The sequence below is a fragment of the Salvelinus alpinus genome, chromosome 28 (genome assembly GCF_045679555.1).
Source record: "Salvelinus alpinus chromosome 28, SLU_Salpinus.1, whole genome shotgun sequence".
In the NCBI taxonomy this organism is placed as follows: domain Eukaryota; kingdom Metazoa; phylum Chordata; class Actinopteri; order Salmoniformes; family Salmonidae; genus Salvelinus; species Salvelinus alpinus.
This window is the reverse complement of record NC_092113.1, coordinates 31,450,596-31,470,915: the sequence shown is the minus strand read 5'-3', so window position 1 is coordinate 31,470,915 and position 20,320 is coordinate 31,450,596. Positions and strand designations below refer to the sequence as shown.

The 20,320-nt window shown below is 40.3% G+C and overlaps 1 protein-coding gene and 1 long non-coding RNA gene across 2 annotated transcripts; one reads left to right on the top strand and one right to left on the bottom strand.

Annotated features, from left to right (window-relative positions):
• The first annotated feature begins 3,111 nt into the window (after positions 1 to 3,111).
• LOC139557674 (peptidase inhibitor R3HDML-like) lies at positions 3,112 to 6,886 on the top strand. The gene is made up of 6 exons (XM_071372763.1): positions 3,112 to 3,377; positions 4,169 to 4,528; positions 4,920 to 5,038; positions 5,267 to 5,369; positions 5,806 to 5,921; positions 6,624 to 6,886. Exons 1-6 carry the CDS (start codon positions 3,372 to 3,374, stop codon positions 6,763 to 6,765), a joined length of 846 nt encoding a protein of 281 aa, XP_071228864.1. The 5' UTR covers positions 3,112 to 3,371; the 3' UTR covers positions 6,766 to 6,886.
• A 2,893-nt stretch (positions 6,887 to 9,779) lies between these two features.
• LOC139557673 (uncharacterized) lies at positions 9,780 to 19,543 on the bottom strand. Its single transcript, XR_011671446.1, has 2 exons — positions 19,243 to 19,543; positions 9,780 to 12,412 (listed from the first exon to the last, which is right to left on the bottom strand). It is a non-coding gene; the product is annotated as an uncharacterized lncRNA (long non-coding RNA).
• Positions 19,544 to 20,320: the final 777 nt, after the last annotated feature.

Here is a 20,320-nt window from a genome sequence, read left to right as displayed (position 1 = left end):
ATATATTCACATAATTTTCCTCCCTCATAATGCATCTATTTTGTGGAGTGCACCAGTCCCTCAAGCAGCAAACACCCCCACGACATGATGCTGCCACCCCCGTGCTTCACGGTTGGGATGGTGTTCTTCCAAACATAACAATGGTCATTATGGCAAAACACTTCTTTTTTTGTTTCATCAGACCAAAGAACATTTCTCCAAAAAGTACGATCTTTGTCCTCATGTGCAGTTTCAAACCGTAGTCTGGATTTTCTATGGCGGTTTTGGAGTAGTGTCTTCTTCCTTGCTGAGCGGCTTTTCAGGTTATGTCGGTATAGGACCCGTTTTACTGTGGATATAGATACTTTTGTACCTGTTTCCTCCAGCATCATCACAAGGTCCTTTCTGTTGTTCTGGGATTGATTTGCACTTTTCGCACCAAAGTACGTTCATCTCTAGTAGACAGAACGCATCTCCTTCCTGAGCGGTATGGCGGCTACATGGTCCCATGGTGTTTATACTTGCGTACTATTGTTTGTACAGATGAACATGGTACCTTCAGGCATTTGGAAATTGCTCCCAAGGATGAACCAGACTTGCGGAGGTCTACAATTGTTTTTCTGAGGTCTTGGCTGATTTCTTTTGATTTTCCCATGATGTCAAGCAAAGAGGCACTGAGTTTGAAGGTAGGCCTTGAAATACATCCACAGGTACACCTCCAATTGACTCAAATTATGTCAATTAGCCTATCAGAAGCTTCTAATGCATGACATAATTTTCGGGAATTTTCCAAGCTGTTTAAAGGCACAGTCAACTTAGTGTATGTAAACTTCTGAACCACTGGAATTGTGATACAGTGAATTATAAGTGAAATAATCTGTCTGTAAACAATTGTTGGAAAAATTACTTGTGTCATGCACGAAGTAGATGTCCTAACCGACTTGCCAAAACTATAGTTTGTTAACAAGAAATTTGTGTAGTGGTTGAAAAATGAGTTTTAATGAATCCAACCTAAGTGTATGTCAACTTCTGACTTCAACTGTATATATGGTATAAAAACATTTTGATTAAGTCCCTAACCACTGATTTAATCACTGGATAGTTACCTCTCCTTTGCCATTTACAGTTTAAGTGCTCCACTGACGATGCCAGTGTCTTGGCGATCTCTTTGACCTCACGCTGCTGGTAGAGCTTTGTCAGTTGTTGCCGTGTAGTGTACCTTGGCAGTTCCATGGCACTTGTGCCGTGTAGTGTACCTTGGCATTGCCAGAACCTTCTTTCCTAGAAATCCCCAGGACAGCTGGAGATGAATGCTATTGGTGCAGTGTCAGGGACTTTCAAAATAGGACCATTAATGCTTAACATGCATTCTTCTGTCTTTTCATTCCCAAAGGCTTTCTGCTTATTTATTATTTATTTTTATTCTGTTTCATTGAAATAACCTGGGGATGGCTGGGGAGGTAGAGGGCCAGCCAAAGCATGTGTTCTACGATTACAAACAGCTCTTTAGGCAGACCTAAACACTCCCAAAAAATATTGGTAAATAAACATGTTCCAAACGAAATGGATGGTTTTTATAGCCGTTTTCTCCCCTGAATAATCTGCTCCTTCTTTTGATGGAAAAATCTCATTCTATAGTTAATCTATATGGAAGGATGAACCACACAATCTTAATTATTCAGTGGTACTATTTTTCAAGTAAGCAATACATCTAAACAAGAAAATACAAAAAGAAATGGCAATGTTTAACAATTCTATAGAAACAGAAGATAATTCTGTACAGTATATACAGTGCCTCCGGAGAGTATTCAGACCACTTGACTTATTCCATATTTTGTTACGTTACAGCCTTATTCTGAAATGGATTAAATAAATAAAACTTCTCAGCAATCTACACACAATACCCCATAATGACAAAGCGAAAACAGGGTTTTAGAAATGTATGCAAATGTATTTAAAAAAAGAAATACCTTATTTACATAAGTATTCAGACCCTATGAGATTGGACATCATTTGTAAAGGCACACACCTGTCTACATAAGGTCCCACAGTTGACAGTGCACGTCAGACAAAAATACAGGCCATGAGATCGAAGGAATTGTCCGTAGAGCTCCGAGACAGGTTTGTGTCGAGCCACAGATCTGGGGAAGGGTACCAAAACATTTCTGCAGCATTGAAGATCCCCCAAGAACACAGTGGCCTCTATCATTCTTAAATGGAAGAAGTTTGGAACCACCAAGACTCTTCCTAGAGCTGGCCGCCCGGCCAAACTGAGCAACCGGGGAAGAAGGGCCTTGGTCATGGAGGTGACCAACAACCCAATGGTCACTCTGACAGAGCTCTAAAGTTCCTCTGTGGAGATGGGAGAACCTTCCAGAAGGACAACCATCTCTGCAGCACTCCACCAATCAGGCTTTTATGGTAGAGTGGCCAGGCGGAAGCCACTCCTCAGTAAATGCATATGACAGCCCATTTTGAGTTTGCCAAAAGGCACCTAAAGACTCTCAGACCATGAGAAACAATATTCTCTGGTCTGATGAAACCAAGATTGAACTTTTTGGCCTGAATGCCAAGCGTCACGTCCTTGAATGTCCTTGAGTGGCCCAGCCAGAGCCCGGACATGAACCCGATCAAACATCTCTGGAGAGACCGCTCCCCATCCAACCTGACAGAGCTTGAGAGGATCTGCAGAGAAGAATGGGTGAAACTCCCCGAATACAGGTGTGCCAAGCTTGTAGCGACATACCCAACAAGACTCGATGCTTGCTGGGTATGCAAAGGTGCTTCAACAAAATACTGAGTTAAGGGTCTGAATACTTATGTAATATTTATATAAATTGTATAAATTTGCACACATTTCTAAAAACCTGTTTTTGCTTTGTCATTATGGGGTATTGTGTGTAGATTGTATTGTGTGTAGACTATTTAATACATTTTAGAATAAGGCTGTAACGCAACAAAAAAGTCAAGGGGTCTGAATACTTTCCAAAGGCACTGTATATATATTTAAATGATTACTGGAAAATCTTGTGTTTGTGTATTTTACAGGACCGAGTTTACATAATGAGTGTATTGAGAAAGTTAAATTGCCTATCAAATAGTTTTCTGGCCCCTGGGAAGGAACATCTCTGTGGGAGAAAAAGAAGAAGAGGGAGAAGAAGAAGAGGGAGAAGAAGAAGAGGAAGAAGAGGGAGGAGAAGAGGAGGAAGAAGAACAAGACAGGAGGGCTTGTGAGTGCGTCAGATATCCTGAGAGAGTTGGCCCAGTTAAATTTCCCTGCCACAGATGTCAAACGGTCTTGTTTGCAAAGCCTAGTGTTTAAGTGTGGATCTGCTAGGCTTCTCTTCTCCTATCTGGCTGCTCTGCTTTGCTCTACTGCGCTAGAATCACTGATGAAGGTATGTACTGTCTGGGTCTGGGGCACTGTTACATCTGATGAAAGTATGAACTGTCTGGGTCTGGGGCACTGTTACAGCTGATGAAAGTATGTACTGTCTGGGTCTGGGGCACTGTTACAGCTGATGAAAGTATGTACTGTCTGGGTCTGGGGCACTGTTACAGCTGCTTTTTCATGCTGCCTTTTTATTTATTGAATATAAATGAGATTATTTGATAACTGTATGCAATAAGAAAGTTACTAGTATTTATTGATGTTATTAGATATGTGAGAATGAATTAATGGCTACTTGTTCAACAGACAATTTTTTTTGTCAAATTGAATGAATATTATATTGATTACAAATAGTTGTCTAAAGTACAGTTTGAGCAATACTTATAATGTATGTTAAAAAATGTCATGATTACATTCAGTCTGTGCAATTGATGTATTAATTAATATGGTTGAAATATGGTTATATTGTCTCTATATTAGGGTCTACCTACAGTACTGGTATATATATTGTTTGCCAAACTACAGACAATACGTTAGGAATTGAAACAATTTTATTCTCTTTGTCTCCTGTGTAAACTTGATTCTGACTTCAAATCATTAAGTTGCTTATTAATTCTTAATTGATAAAAATGTTGATAAAGTCCAGCTAACACTTTGGACAGGAATTAGAAAAAATTACGAGGCAGTTAGCCAGGGGGTTGCTTTAGAGAAGCTTTCCCCCAACCATTTTTGCCCTTTTGACTATTTTTAAAAACATACGCAATTTAACATTGCCCTCAATGCCTCTGCCGTCCACAGAAGCCTACTAGAACCCTGTGTTGCCAGAGCCCTACCCAGAGACAAGAGAAGAGGGTTGAGATGCGTCCTGTTTGTGCTCAGCTCCTCTTAGCTGCCATCTTGTGGTCAATGCCTTACACTGGAGCTGCTGCTGTGCGGATCCTATCCAAATCCAACTGGACCAACCATCTCCACCTAACTAGACCTGGCTTCGAGTCAGACCCTGACTCTGACTGGAGTAATCTGAATCTTACCAGCATCAGCGTGCCTCGTATCCGAAGGAGGCGAGCCATCTCCTCCAGAGAAATGAATTCCTTGTTGGATTATCACAACCGTGTCCGCTCCCAGGTCTTCCCTCAGGCTGCCAATATGGAGATCATGGTGAGGCCCCTGCATCTGCTGAACCAGGGGGGGAAAACAAGGGGCTGCTCCTCTGTCACATTCTATGGCTGGGCTTACTAACACTTAATCAAATCTGAAACATAACTGTGGTGTTCTTGCTCTACACTAGAGTTAGATTTGACATTTTAGAATTCTATTTTTTAAATAATTGTTTTATTATGTATATTTATTGAATTAGTAAAATCTCACATAAGTAAGTACAGACAAAATCAAACATAATGTGAAAAAGAGTCGCGAGAAAGATAGGACCAGTGAATATCTGTAAAGCCATCCTCTTGGCAGGGACAGGGTGAATGTCGTTAAAAAATAAATAAAATAAATATTATTTGAGAAGTGTTGAACAGCTGCTCTCTCTCTCTCCATGCTTTAGGTGTGGGATGAGCAACTGGCTAAATCAGCAGATTCCTGGGCTTCCCGCTGCATATGGAATCATGGACCCTCACAGACCATGAGATATATGGGCCAAAACCTGTCCATCAACTCTGGCAGGTACTGTAGAACTACCCCTGTTTTTTCCATGTTTACAACTGTTTTATAGCTGTTGCTTATGTGATTGTTGGAGATCTGGTGTGTTTTTGTTCAACAATGAATGTTATAGGAACACTGTCTCCCTGTTATAATGGAAGACTTTTAAGAGTTCATTGTTTCTGGTCAAATATGAAGTAGGATGGTATTTTAAGAAACATGAAATGCTGAAAGGTCTTTTCCTTCTCCTAGATACTGGTCAATCATTGAGCTGGTGAGGTCCTGGCAAGATGAGAAAAACTCCTTCTCCTATCCCAACACATGCAGTGGACCAGTTTGTTCCCACTATACACAGGTGTGTGTGGCTTAGATATTGCACTAAATAAGAATGTACAGATGTAGGATTTTAATTTGAGCCAGTTTGCTACAGCAGGAAAATAATCCTGCAGCTACATGAAATGTGAATTATTATGTGGATTATAATTAATGTACATTTTTGTAGGGGTTGATACATTTTTCATTAAGGCAAATCAAGTATTACATTTCAAAGTGGAAATTACAAACTTTAGAAGCCTTTTAAACTCAAATACGCAACAAAAGAGTGTTCCAATTAAGATCCTACATATTTTTTGTGGTATGTACTATACATGGTCTTCTATTTACAGAAGATCTGTGCTTTCCTGGTATAGTTTATATTTGTATTAGTAAGAAATTGGGTGACTGTGTGTGAGAACTGTCTGTGATTGATCATGTTGACCATGAGAACTACACATTACATCAACAAATTTCAGATGGTCTGGGCCAATACCAATAAGATGGGATGTGCCATCAACAAATGCTCAAACATGAATGTGTACGGGAGCTCTTGGAGGACAGCAGTGTTCCTGGTTTGCAACTACTCTATCAAGTAAGTACACACTTCTCTGTTCATGGCAAGAGCAAGCCATCTTGTTATAATGAACACTTTACAGTATATGCAAATATACGTTTACAGTACATACCCAATATAGATTAACCTCTACAGGATCGGTGGGTCCCCCCGCAGGACGGTTGAGCTAATTTGATTAGCATGAGGTTGTAAGTAACAAGAAAATTTGCCAGGGCATAGACAAATGTGATATTGGCAGAAAGCTGAAATTCTTGTTAATCTAACTGCACTGTCCAATTTACAGTAGCTATTACAGTGAAAGAATACCATGCTATTGTTTGAGGAGAGTGCACAGTTATGAACTTGAACATGTATTAATAAACCAATTAGGTACATTTGGGTAGTCTTGATACAACATTTTGTACAGAAATCCAATGGTTCATTGGATCAGTCTAAAACTTTGCACATACACTGCTGCCATCTAGTGGCCAAAATCTAAATTGCACCTGGGTTGGAATAATACATTATGGCCTTTCGCTTGCATTTCAAAGATGATGGTACAAAAAATCTTTTACCAGATCTAATGTGTTATATTATCCTACATGAATTTAATACATTCCTTTTTCTATTGTATAAGCTAGACTCATCAGAGCCTTATATTTAATTGAATATCCTTTATAATGACAGGAAACAAACAAGCAAACAAGATCAGCAGTTAACCATGTATTATTTATCTTCCAGAGGGAACTGGGTTGGAGAGGCTCCCTATAAGAATGGCAAACCGTGCTCTGCCTGTCCATCAAAATATGGAGGTTCATGTAACAGAAACCAGTGTTCCTTCAGTGGTTCAAAAGCCAAAGCCAAGAAAAGAAAAAGGTATTAGAAATACATCAGTCATACTTTCCCTGTTATAATGGAAGACTTTTAAGAGTTCATTGTTTCTGGTCAATTATTCCATTCCATTCATCTCAGCAACAAACAACTGCAAGAGAGGGTAAGTGTGAAAGGTGAAGGATTTCTAAACATAAAAAACGAATCAAAGCACAAGACCTGCTTTTTTCAGCGATTCAATTATAGTACCACTATTTTTGTGTTTATCATAAACTGTTTGATCCATCCACTGGATGTTAGGGAAATAATGTTTTTCCCCCTCGGTCATGATGTTGTGAACTTAAATCTATGTAAACTCTTGGGTTTCAAAGCTCCATTTTCTCGCCATGACACAGAAAGAACCCAGCTACCAAAAACCAGACAGTACTTCTGTTGTATTCATTTGATTATGTCCTTTTTTGAAAATGTTAAGAAGATGAGTGGAATGTACACTATATACAAAAGTATGTGGACACCCCTTCAAAACAGTGGATTCTCTATTTCAGCCACACATATTGCTGACAGGTGTATAAAATCAAGAACACAGTCATGCAATCTCTCATTGACTTTCAATGTGGCACCGTCATAGGATGCCACCTTTCCAACAAGGCAGGTCTTGAAATGTATGCCCTACTAGATCTGTCCCGGTCAACTGTAAGTGCTGTTATTGTGAAGTGGAAATGTCTAGGAGCATCAACAGTGAAGTTGTAGGCCACACAAGCTCACAGAATGGGACCGCCGAGTGCTGAAGTGCGTATTGCGTTTAAATCGTAAAAATTGTCTGTCCTCTGTTGCAACACTCACTACCAAGTTCCAAACTGCCTCTGGAAGCAACGTCAACACAAGAACGGTTAGTCTGGAGCTTCATGAAATGGGTTTTGGCCGAGCAGCCGCTTACAAGCCTAAGATCACCATGCACAATGCCAAGCGTCGGCTGGAGGGGTGTAAAGCTTGCTGCCATTGGACTCTGGAGCAGTGGAAACGCGTTCTCCAGAGTGATGAATCGCGATGCCAGGAGAACGCTACCTACCCCAATGCATAGTGTCAACTGTAAAGTTTGGTAGAGGGGGAATAATTGTCACGACTTCCGCCGAAGTCGGCTCCTCTCCTTGTTCGGGCGGCATTCGGCGATCGACGTCACCGTCTTTCTAGCCATCGCCGCTCCATTTTTCATATGTCCATTTGTTTTGTCTTGTTCCATACACACCTGGTTTTCATTCCCCAATCAATCTACATGTATTTAGTCCTCTGTTCCCCATCATGTCTTTGTGTGTAATTGTTCATTGTTAAAGGTGTATGTTCAGGCGCGATGCTTTTATAGTTTATGTTTCGTGTTTTTGGGATCTTATGTCATTTTTTGTGCCTATTGTTGAAAGGAATAAACGTGCGCCTGTTTACTCTGCTCTCCTTCACCTGACTTCGCCTCCATTACACAGCCTTAACAATAATGGTCTGGGACTGTTTGTCATGGTTCGGGCTAGGCCTCTTAGTTCCAGTGTAGAGAAATCTTAACGCTACAGCATACAATGACATTCTAGACGATTCTGTGCTTCCAACTTTGTGGCAACAGTTTGGGGAAGGCCCTTTCCTGTTTCAGCATGACAATGCACCCGTGCACATACCGAGGTCCATACAGAAATAGTATGTCGAGATTGGTGTGGAAGAACTTGAATTGACTGCACATAGTCCTGACCTTAACCCCATTGAACACCTTTGGGATGAATTGGAACACCGACTGCGAGCCAGGCCTAATTTCCCAACATCAGTGCTCGACCTCACTAATGCTCTTGTGGCTGAACAGAAGCAAGTCCCTGCATCAATATTCCAACATCTAGTGGAAAGCTGTCCTAGTTGAGTGGAGGCTGTTATAGCAGCAAAGGGGGGACCAACTCCATATTAATGCCCATGATTTTGAAATGAGATGTTTGACGAGAAGGTGTCCACATACTTTTGGTCATGTAGTGTATTTGTAGGCCTATGCCAATGTGTTTAAGTCCACAAATTGTTTGCACTGCTTTTGGTTAATTATTTGGCTCTTGATTGAAATTTTGCGAAGCTAAAAATAAGCACTTTTATAGTTACTGATTTTTATTATTATTATTATTTTATAACACATTTGTTTACTGTAGATTTAAAGACATTGATCATGTTGGTTATTTGTTCTCTTGTAGACCAATTCTTTTTTTTAATAACATTGTAATACACTTATTACAGCTCATGATTGGCCTGAATATGAAATCACTGTCAAGAATTATTTGAATAAAAAAAAAAGGAGTTTAACTCAGTAGTGGGTGTTTAAACCTTACAGTCCCAGGTTGCTTTTCACTTATATCTGTATTAAAAGGAGATTGTCTTCCTATTTCTTCCTTACCAATCCCATCTTAATATTAATGTACCTAAACACAGCATGTCAGCATAGATATTATAAATTGGAAACAATGACTGGCTACATGTGCATGTTATCTCAAATGGCCCCTGGCCTGCATCTGTGCTCATTTAACTAGGAGTCTAGTGGAGGCTAGGGGGGGGCTAGGAGAGGTAAGGGGAGGCTAGGGGAGGCTAGGAGAGGTGAAGCTAAGGGAGGCTAGGGGGGGCTAGGAGAGGTAAGGGGAGGCTAGGGGAGGCTAGGAGAGGTGAAGCTAAGGGAGGCTAGGGGAGGCTAAGGGGGCTAGGGGGAGCTAGGGGAGGCTAAGGGGGGCTAAGGGAGGCTAAGGGAGGCTAAGGGATGCTAGGGGAGGCGAAGGGAGGCTAGGGGAGGCTAGAAGAGGCTTGTGGAGGAGAGGCTAGGGAAGCTAAGGGAGGCTAGTGGAGGCTAGGAAAGGTGAGGTTACGGGAGGCTAGGAGAGGCTAAGGGGGGCTAGGGGATCCACTAGCCCCCCTTGCTGGTTTTCACCTCATTGATTCTCCATATTAATCTGCAGAGAGTCTATCTCCACTATAAAACTGGACTCTAATGAGACTTTTATGGTCATAATTATGAGATTCAATTGGTTTATATCCATTAACAATGAGAGACTGAGACGAAAATATGATTTGTATATTTTATTCCATGTCCAAAATGGTTCACACTGATAACCCAATATTCTACCATAAAGTCTTAATATGTACTGCATACACCCCTCTTTACATGTTCATGCTTGTAAAATATATTTGAAGAGTGAAATTATATGACTCCTAATCAATCAACAAACATTTCAACATTTTCAGAGGATATCTGATTCTGTGGGAAATGGCCAACATGGGAAACTCCATTTCAGGACAGCAACTGACCCATACATGCAACCAAAAGTGAAAGTTCCCACAAGGTAAATGAATGAACTATTTTGTAACAATATCAGTGTGAGAAGAAAACTTGACCTGTACCATGTTAAGTTATCAACTTACTGCTATTCGCAGGGATATTTGTATGTTATTGTATTTGTCCAGTGTTTTTCTGTTCATTCATTGTGTGACCTGGAGAGAATAGGAGGACTTCTCAACCAAAACATAAGAAACTTAATTCACACTCACCATCTGAGGTGGGGAGGTGACACCCTCTCAAGTCCTCTCTCTCTTTCATGTCCCTTTTTTCCACCTTCCCTCTTGCAGGGGAGTTCTTCGTTCCCTCATTTACTCCCGTTCTTCCTTCCTTCCTTTATTCAATGCACATTAATAAAATAAACTTGTCTACAGACATGCTTTTTGTTTCTACCATCTTGTTGCTATAGCGACAGCTTCCTGACATATATATGTGGTCTCTTTATGAGCCTGGTTACTGTTTAACATCTCCACCCACATTTTTCTCAGATTAGAAAAATCAATAAGATAACAGCTAGAAGTACCTACCTAATGCTGGGGCCTTACCTTGCACCAACACCACCTTCCTCATTATAACGCAGCCAGTGGCTAACTTCCATATTTTAAACCCTAGAACTTTGGGAATACAGAAGAAAAAGAAAACACATAAGAAAGAAACAGGGAGAGAGATGGTTAATGTAAACTCACAAGTCAGTACAAGCATGGAGTTTCCATTCGCTGGTGGTGAGTACACAGTTTCTGTCTTTTATCATCTCACGGTTTCAGTGCATTATGGTGGAGCTCACGCCATCTGTTGACTTTGTTTAAACTGTAGTATGCAATACACACTGCAGAGGGTTTCTCTTATGGCAGGTCCATTCAATGTAGAAAATATCATCGCCATTGTTTTGACAGGACTGCAATCCAGGAGGTGTGGCGACGATATGAAGGTTGTTAAAAAGGGCCCCATAATAAGCTGAGACTGACTGATGAGACTGATGTCAGCCTGGCATGTCAAAGCTTCGGAGTGTAGCATAACATGGTGAATAAAGGACCGCTATAGGCAGTGGGCTGAATGTAATCATAACAACACATTTCAGGAGGAGTCCTGTTAGAGTGTCAAGCACTGTAAAACACTTTGTCAGAGTGAATCTGGGTGGAATTGTAGCCAGGATAGTGGAAAGGTGTGGAGGGCAGCCTCAGACTCTGTGTCAGAGGACAACACTGGACTTTCACCTGAAAAACACATGGGAACCACCTGGGAAAAACTAGGAAAACACCTGACAGCATCTGCAAACTGAGTGTGACTCAGTTACACTGCAAAGTGTCAGAACATGCCTTTTCAGAAGTGTACTGTGGCCTATGCGTGAATGGCTTGGGGATTGTTTTCATTATGTCATTGATCACACATGGTATAATTTACATATGAGTTAAGGAGATGCAAAACACCTTTGACCAACCAAACTGACAATATTAGTTGCCCCTTCCTGGTTTTATTATACTGTACCATCTTTCCTTTATAATACAGTCAAATGTTCGAAGCACTTTCTCAGGTTTCAGTGAATAAAACCTAGCGGTCAAGCAGGGAAATGGTTCCAATCGTCTTTCCACCATTCATTTTTCCCATAGGAGATTTTAGAAACACTTCAAATAAGGGCTGTGTTTCTTGTAGGCTTAACCTGACGTGACGTTTTGATAACCGTGTAAATCTCTTTAGGGCAAGGTGACTTTTATCATAAAGACCTACAAATGCCATGATGATCTGGACGAGACTGCCGAATCAAGGCAAAGGTGCGAATCTCTGAATTAACTATCTAATGTTAGCTAAATATAGTAAAGAATAAATTGGCTACATTTATTTAAATTGACAATTCTGTGAACTGTCTTGTGCAAGTTTTAAATGGACACAGTACGTGTCAGGAAAGGTGTCAGCTAGAGCTTGTAGGGATTTGTAGTTTTGCATGATGTCTACTTTGATGCTAATTAGCATTTTTGAATCTGAGAGTAAATAGAGCCGAATATATTGATACAAGCCACCTTGTACGAGAGAGATTTACATGGTTATCAAAACGTCAGTGTATCACTGCCTCCCGAGTGGCGCAGTGGTCTAAGGCACTGCATCGGGCGGCGCACAATTGGCCCAGTGTCGTTCGGGTTAGAGGAGGGTTTGGCCGGCAGGGATGTCCTTGTCCCATCGCGCACTAGCGACTCCTGTGGTGGGCCGGGTGCAGTGCATGCTGACACGGTTTCCAGGTGTACGGTGTTTCCTCCGACACATTGGTGCTTCCGGGTTAAGTGGGCATTGTGTCAAGAAGCAGCATGGCTCTCGACCTTCGCCTCTCCCGAGTCCGTACTGGAGTTACAGCGATGAGACAAGACTGTAACTACCAATTGGGGAGAAAAGGGGATAAATAAAACATTTATAAATAAATAACACTGAGTACAATACCTGCATTTTTCTCAAGGAATGTGTTACCTCTGTGTGCTTAAAAGAGCTTCACAAACCAGGACTTTTACTGTATGTTGCAAATACATTTCCTTGGCAACTTCCCTGTTTAAGCTTATTTCTGGCTTAGATCTTGGGTTATATGTTTCTTTGTGCAGACACAAGAATGCTGCAAATCACTGTTGAAAAGGTCTCTTCTAATTCATAATAGTGCTTACACAATGTCTCTCATGCATCAGGAGACAGGAGACAAATACTGACATTAGTGTGTCACAGGCATGACCTGCAGTTATGAGTTCTTGTCCCTGGTGGACATGACCTGTGCTGCGTCTGAAATGGTATACAGTAGTTATGAGTTCTTGTCCCTAGTGGACATTACCTGCCGTTCTGGTCCCTGGTGGACATTACCTGCAGTTCTTGTCCCTGGTGGACATTACCTGGGCTGCATCTGAAATGGCACTCTATTGCCTGCAGTATATAGAGCACTACTTGACCAGAGTTAGTGCACTATATAGGGAACAGGGTGGGCATTCAGAAGCATATGACGTCTGACCTCTGGCATTAACTCATAACATTTTTAACATTGATCTGCCATTTGAGATGAAGATTAAGTCTGAATTTAGGAGATGCAGTATATGACTCATATATAGTGACAGCGTTGGCATAAAGGGCATTGGAAAGCATTTGCCATTTCAAATAACATGATAAATACCTTACTAAGGTGGAGAGAGTTTTCTGATCTGGTGCAGTAGACTTATGCTTTAGAGCACAGACAGACACATCCTGTATCTCTCCATTCATAATCTCTAAACCATCTCATTTGTCATTCTTTGGCTATTCATAACTGCTCTCTATGCTTGGATAGGCTACATGCTGAAACTTTTTCTCCTCATATTTTTTAATTAACTATAAAAGTCATATTGAGTTTGGCATTTCTTTTTCAATGAAGAGCTGGACTCAACTGCTATAATGAGTTAACATGGTCTAGATGTGTTTTAGTATTAAACCCAGCAGAGATCCCCATTAGCAGTGTGCGTGTATGGGTTTATTACTAACTCTGTACACTTGACACTATGAAGCCCAGTGTTCAAGACTCCAATCAAATCTCATTGTGACAGGCATTATAGGATTATCCCTGCTGGTCACGTGGCTGCAGCCTCTGGCTTGCACACACACACGCACGCACATTTTACCTCAGGCCTTGGTGAAATGCTTATGGCCCTACATCCCCACCGGCTACAGCCCCCCTTGTTCTCCCTCCCTCAGACACACACTCCTTCACCCTCACTCTGCTCAGGCCGGGCCTGGGTGAGTAGTGCAGTGTGCTCCCGGTGAGAGAGAGGCTGATGGGCATACGGTCTGGTCCCTGGGCCTGGTCACTGTCAGGGCTCAGCTATCCACAGTCAGGAGGATGTATGGAGGGGAACATGGAACACTGCATGGTCACCTCACCACTCCAGGTACAGATGTAAGATTTTCATTTAAGCCAGTTTGCTACATCAGGAAAATAATCCTGCAGCAACAGGAAATGTGAATTGTTATGTGGATTATAATTAATAGACATTTTTGTAGGGGTTGATAGATTTTTTATAAGGAAAAACCAAGTCTAAAATTGGAAGTCTGAAAGTGGAAATTACTAACAGTCAGTCAGAAACACATGTCACGGGGAAGTATTCTGTAATTCTATGACTGTTGTACTATAACTGTAGTACTGTAGTACTATAACTCTCAGAATAGAACCGTACAATAGATTTTGACTACTACCCTGTTACACATACTTTTACATAGCTGGTGGAAAGAGAGAGGGATTTCATGCAGTAGATTATTCCACCACACAACAAGCTACTCTGTTGTCTGTTTACTTTTTAAACCATCCCACTGGGCAAAAACTGCTTGAATCAACGTTCTTTCCACGTAATTTCAACCCCCCCAAAATCTATGTGATGACATTCAATCAACGTGAAAAACTGATTTGCAAAAAGTAATGAACGTAAAGGCATTTCATCTTTTAACTTTTAACGTAAATCCAATGACATGGTGACATTTTTTGTTGATTTCATGTTGAATTCACATTAGTCGACAACTCAACCAAATGTAAATCAAAACTAGACGTTGAACTGACGTTAGTGCACAGTGGGATGGGACTGTGTTTTGAGAGCAGCCGAAGTACAGCTGCATACGGACTGCTCACAGAACAAAGCTTTGTGTTGTTCCTTAGTTGAATTAATGCTTTCTGACTTAAAAATATGATGATTTTAGCTGTGTCTGAAAATAGACACACTATTATAGATACATATTGATGTGGTAGCCCACATGAAAAAAAGACTACAGTTTACGATAGAGTACTACAGTACTTACTATAGAATTCTGTAGTTAACTGTAGAATACTATACTACACACTGTAGTATCCATCGATCATGTGTATTACTTACTATAGAATGTTGTAGAATACTATAGTAAATACTACAGTATTATTGGGAGAGAGAAAAAACAATGTCGTAAATACTACAGTAAAGTCTGCAGAAACACGAAACTTTTTTAAACTATAGTTAATACTGCAGTATTTTATTTGCATATACCCTGCCCATTCCCTGCCCCATATCCCAATTTGTGCCACCCATAAGTATATTGTGTACAGGTTATAGAAAAGAGCAGAATCTCTGAATTAGCCATTCCCCAGTCCTACATACCTACCTACCGACAGGTTATGGACAATTTGCTCTTTTAGTATTTCCGCAGTAGGTTTCCTCAAGGAGAAAGCCTCCACTTCTATGTCAAAGGTAATAAAACAAAAACACTATAGTAAACATTACAGTAAAGTCTGCAAAAACACTACAGTAAATACTATAGTGTATAAATATAGTAATGCTACAGTATTTAGACCATAGTATAATATAGTATTTTTTATATGGAAGGCCATATTGGTAATGTAAAAGGCCAAATGAAACCATGTATTATCGTTAATGTGTATCAATTTATCTTTTATCTTGAGTCTATTCATACAAAATTGGGAAAACTGCAGATTAATTAATTTGCTCTGAGAGTTTACTTTGTCACAGACCAGTCTTCTTTTTGGGAAACTCTATTACAAACAAAAACCATAGGATACTGCCTCCTTTGTCCACAAGGTGGTGCTGCTACCAAGTGATTCCATTCCCCCTTAAACGGGTCAGCCTGTGAAATCTACCTCCTCTTTCATTTTAATGCTTAATACTTAGATCACTATCTGAACATCCTCTTTCAACTCTCCATAGGGTTGAACTGTTCAAACAGAGTGATGACTGTAGCAGAGAGGTTGCCAGTCATCAAGCTCAGTCAGTAGACTGTAGAAGGGTGATGAACCCTCATAATGGGGCCACTGAGTTTTTTTAAATGTTGAAACTGTCCTCTAAGAAGGTTATATACACATGTAGGATCTTCATTTGAGCCAGTTTAACACATTAGGAAAATAATCCTGCAGAAACAGGACATTTTAATTATTAGGTGGATTATAATTGATGGACATTTTTGTAAGAGTTGGTACATTTTTCATAAGGGAAAATCAAGTCTGAAATTTCTAAGTGGAAATTACAATTTTCAGAAGCCTTTTTAAACCTCAAATAAACTACAAGTTTTAAATGTCCTGCTATGCAGGAAAGTTCTCCTGCAACAGGGTGAGGAAATTAAGATCCTACATCTGTAGAAATAGCAGAGTTTATTAAAGAGGCACCAATGTCAGTTGCCGTCCAGCTTCTGCTGCTACTTAGGTATTACATTTTATTTTAATGTGATGATTTAGGATGAGGTTGAATTCCTTGGCTTATAGTGTCTTGTGATTCCTTCTTGATATTGATTGGTTGATCATGGGAGAGCCTATAGCAGCAGAGAGAGTGATAACCAGCCATGCGGTCTGCTGACAGATAGGATTTGTGCTAGCAGGCAAAATGAATTCTCAGCAAAAACAGCAGTTAATGATTAAAGGGCTTTATCAAGACACTGTGATTGATTTACGTGGAGCATTGGGTTAAATGTTTATTGATGCAATTGTTTACTTATTTAGTGTACAGACATGGGGCTACTTGAGGTTTCCTCCTGCATGGTGGAACAAACAACTAGGGGTGGATGTGTAAGAAAATATCCCAATGGTAGTCTAAGTTTTAGTTTAGGAAGTTTTGCATGTAGATGGTAGTCTAAGTTTTAAGTGTCAAATCCTTGATTGTTGAAAGTTATCTACAAACAAAGTGTAGCATATTCCCTCAACTTTTTTAACGGCAACTATTAAACTATCTTTATCTTCTTTATTGCACAATAATTTGGGATTATGAAGGGTGAGCAAATTTAGTCCCTAGAAGTTTATCATTGCCCTTAGACCAAACAGTCATGGGTCAGGACTATGAGAATATTTCAGTTGTTTCAGATAACTATTTTAACAATCTCAGATGTTTTTCATATGAAGATGTATGCATTTTCGCTTTTTCCTTCTGTAAATCCACAAGTGGGAATTGAGTCCTGGATTTGTGAATAGTTAAAACTGGTAAAACTGCATGTTTTTGTATGGCACCCTAAACCTTAATTTGCTGAGAAATTGTGAGTAATTGAAAGGTCAATCCCATGGACAGTAGTACACAGCAGTCTTTTGCTTTTGGTTTCCTCCTCTGTACTTGAATCAAAGATTTTATTTCATTTCACCAAATTAGTATCATTGAGCGAGACCTATTTTTCAAAAGAGACCTTGCTAAAATAGCATCACACAGCGATTCAGATATAATTACACCATAAAACACTAAGTACTAGAGTTTAAAAACATACATTTACACATTGAACAGGCAATAATTATCTGGGGAGGTGTGTTGCATCTAGGGGTCAAAACATTGACAGACCCCGCTAAACTGTCCACCATAGATTTGAGCCTAGCTTTGAACTCATTCAAGAAGACGAACTCATTCAAGAAGACGAGCTCCTGCAGTGTCATGTCCTTTTGTAGCTCGTTCTAAGTGGAAGGGCCACTCTGAAATAAAGGGATAAAGCTCAGGACAGAATTATAGAGAGCTCTGAAATGTACTATTGGTGCCTCAAACATAACTCTCTGTTGCTTTCTGTTCTGTCCTGAGATGGCAGACTAAAAGCTGCCTAATGTAGGCTCTCTGAACAAAGTGTAAGTAACATGTTCCTACTGTGTAGGCCTTGTTCACACTGGCAGTTTGAAATGACTGAAATCCGATTATAAACTGGAGGTTTCGAGCCCTGAATGCTGATTGGCTGAAAGCTCTGGTAAATGATACCCTATACCACAGTTATGACAAAACATTTATTTTTACTGTTCTTATTACGTTTGTAACCAGTATTATAATAGCAATATGGCACCTCAGGGGTTTGTGGTATATGGCCAATATACCACGGCTAAGGACTGTATCCAGGCCCTCCTCGTTGCGTCGTGCAGAAGAACAGACCTTAGTCGTGTTATATTGGCCATATACCACACCCCCGCAGGCATTATTGCTCAATTAGAATCTGATATTTTTCCTGCAGCCAAAAAGCACATGGAATCGGATATTTCAATTAAAATTTCAAACCACCTAGGAAGGTGGTTTAAAATCAGATATAAATCTGATTCCTGGCCATGTGACTTGTGTCTGAACGGTCAAATCTGATTTATTTGACCTCAAGTGTTTTTAGACTTTTATTAGGCATATCTTGTCAATTGCTAGTTACTCTGTTGACAGTTTGACAACAAAGTGTGGTAGCTAAATAGCTTGTTAATTGTTTACAAACAAATTAGTGAATGTGCTAGCAAACTAAACAGCTAGCTAGATGACTGCTGTGACTAGCCAAAAATGACTCGTTTGGAATGTTGCATCATCATATCCTTTGAGGCTATAAAAGTGTTCTTACACTATGATTTCGAACATTCTAAGCAACTAGGAAACTTCCATGGCAGGCATTATTGCCACCTTAGCTTGCTGCACAACCTCTTCTGAGTGAGATAAAGCAGGAACACCACCACCAATCAGCCAACGCCACCACACACACACCCACCATTACTATGACAACTAGCGTAGCCATCAGCAAATGTCTGAATACACACAAATCTGATTTGTTCACTTGTAACTTGCTGTTTGGACAGTCAGTATTACAAAACGGATTTGAAAAACAAAGCATTAAGGCCTACAGTCTGAACAAGGCTTGAGAGTCTACTACTACTGTAAGTTTTAGATTCAATGTTGTTCCAGACATTTGCACAAAATGGTTGTGAGTCAAAGCATTGATTTCACCTCAGCTTATTTTCTAACTGACAGCTGTTTTACCAAACAATCTACAAGAGGTGTCGATTACTGCTAGCTAAAACAGGGGGAAGGGGTATCAAGTCAACATAATTACCTTCACTAGTAACATAACATTTCAATTGCATTACCAAAACCAAAGCAACGACAAAAACAGCAAATAAGAATAATTTCAACAAATGTCAACATTAACACATTAAGTCAACAATTTTCCAACGGCACAGACACAGTGATATTACCACTGGTCAGCCAAAGGGGCTTGGAGTTGCACAAGCTGTGCGATTTGTAGATAGGTATCATCTGTTGACAAGGTCTTCGCCTGCCATGACACTACTACCACTCACATGGTATCTCCTACATCTAACACACACAGACAGACAGAGCAGCGCAGGCTCAACACTGGCCTCAAGTATGCTGCAACAAGCACATTGTTAATGTCTCCGTCCTTCTTTCATTCATCCTATCAACATCTACAACAGTGTAGAATACACACATCATAAACACTCACATTTGCCCTGTGCTGGAGCTCTCCTAAAAATAAATATTTCCCCATACAGTATATTCCAAATATCATTGACTCTTGGTTTTCCTCCAGTTGTTGTCTCCACTTATTCTCTTTTAGCTTCAGCAGCTCTTTCCATTGGGATCGGACGTGTGGAATGAAAAAGAGTCATTCAGTGGAAGGTACAAATAGGCAGTGGTTAACAAATGGAGTTTGGTCAGTGGTCGGACTATTCAGATTCCTATTCAGAAGGTAGACAGGACTTTGTTCACAAACTGGAGTTTGAAGTTAGTTTCAAAGGGGATAATTACACTAGTGTTACATCAGGTCTCATCAGAAGTCAGTCTTTTGACTTTTAGCCCCGGGCTGTTTGTGTGACTCATTATAATACTGACAGGACAGAACTTACATAAAGACGTCATACACACATCAACATGGCTGCTTCAGGTGTGTACGACGAGGACTGACTGTGTCAAACGGGAGCGTGAGGGAACATGTTATGTCATGCTAACCCTTCATAAAAAAATATGAATCATCTTGTTGAGTACACAGAAATAAACTATTTGTCTAGAAGACATTTAACTTTTGGAGTTTTATAGACTGCATGTTACTGCTATGGTCTAGTCTTCTGGTGGCTGTGTTAGGGTCTGGCCCAGTGTTAAAACAGACTAAAGTGAACTAGTTAAATCAGGAGGCTTCTCTGGTTACTCTATGATAAGATACTCTGGAAGCTGGTGGAAATGTATGTGCTATGGGAATGTACCTATCAAACAGGGACTAATGTTAATTATAAACCGGGTGGTTTGAGCCCTGAATGCTAATCAGCTGACAGCCGTGGTATATCAGATCGTATACCACGGGTATGACAAAACATTTATTTTTACTGCTCTAATTATGTTGGTAACCAGTTTATAATAGCAATGCGGCACCTTGGGGATTTGTGGTATATGACCAATATACCACGGCTAAGGGCTGTGTCCAGGCACTCCGCGTTGCATCGTGCTTAAGAACAGCCCTTAGTTGTGGTACATTGGCTATATACCACACCCCCTCGGGCCTTATTGCTTAAACATACAACCTGATA

Excerpts from the sequence above, each read along its gene's own strand:
- LOC139557674 (XM_071372763.1), top strand. Across the intron at positions 4,529-4,919 it reads CTGCCAATATGGAGATCATG|GTGTGGGATGAGCAACTGGC; the intron begins GTGAGGCCCCTG and ends TCCATGCTTTAG. Across the intron at positions 5,039-5,266 it reads CTGTCCATCAACTCTGGCAG|ATACTGGTCAATCATTGAGC; the intron begins GTACTGTAGAAC and ends TCCTTCTCCTAG.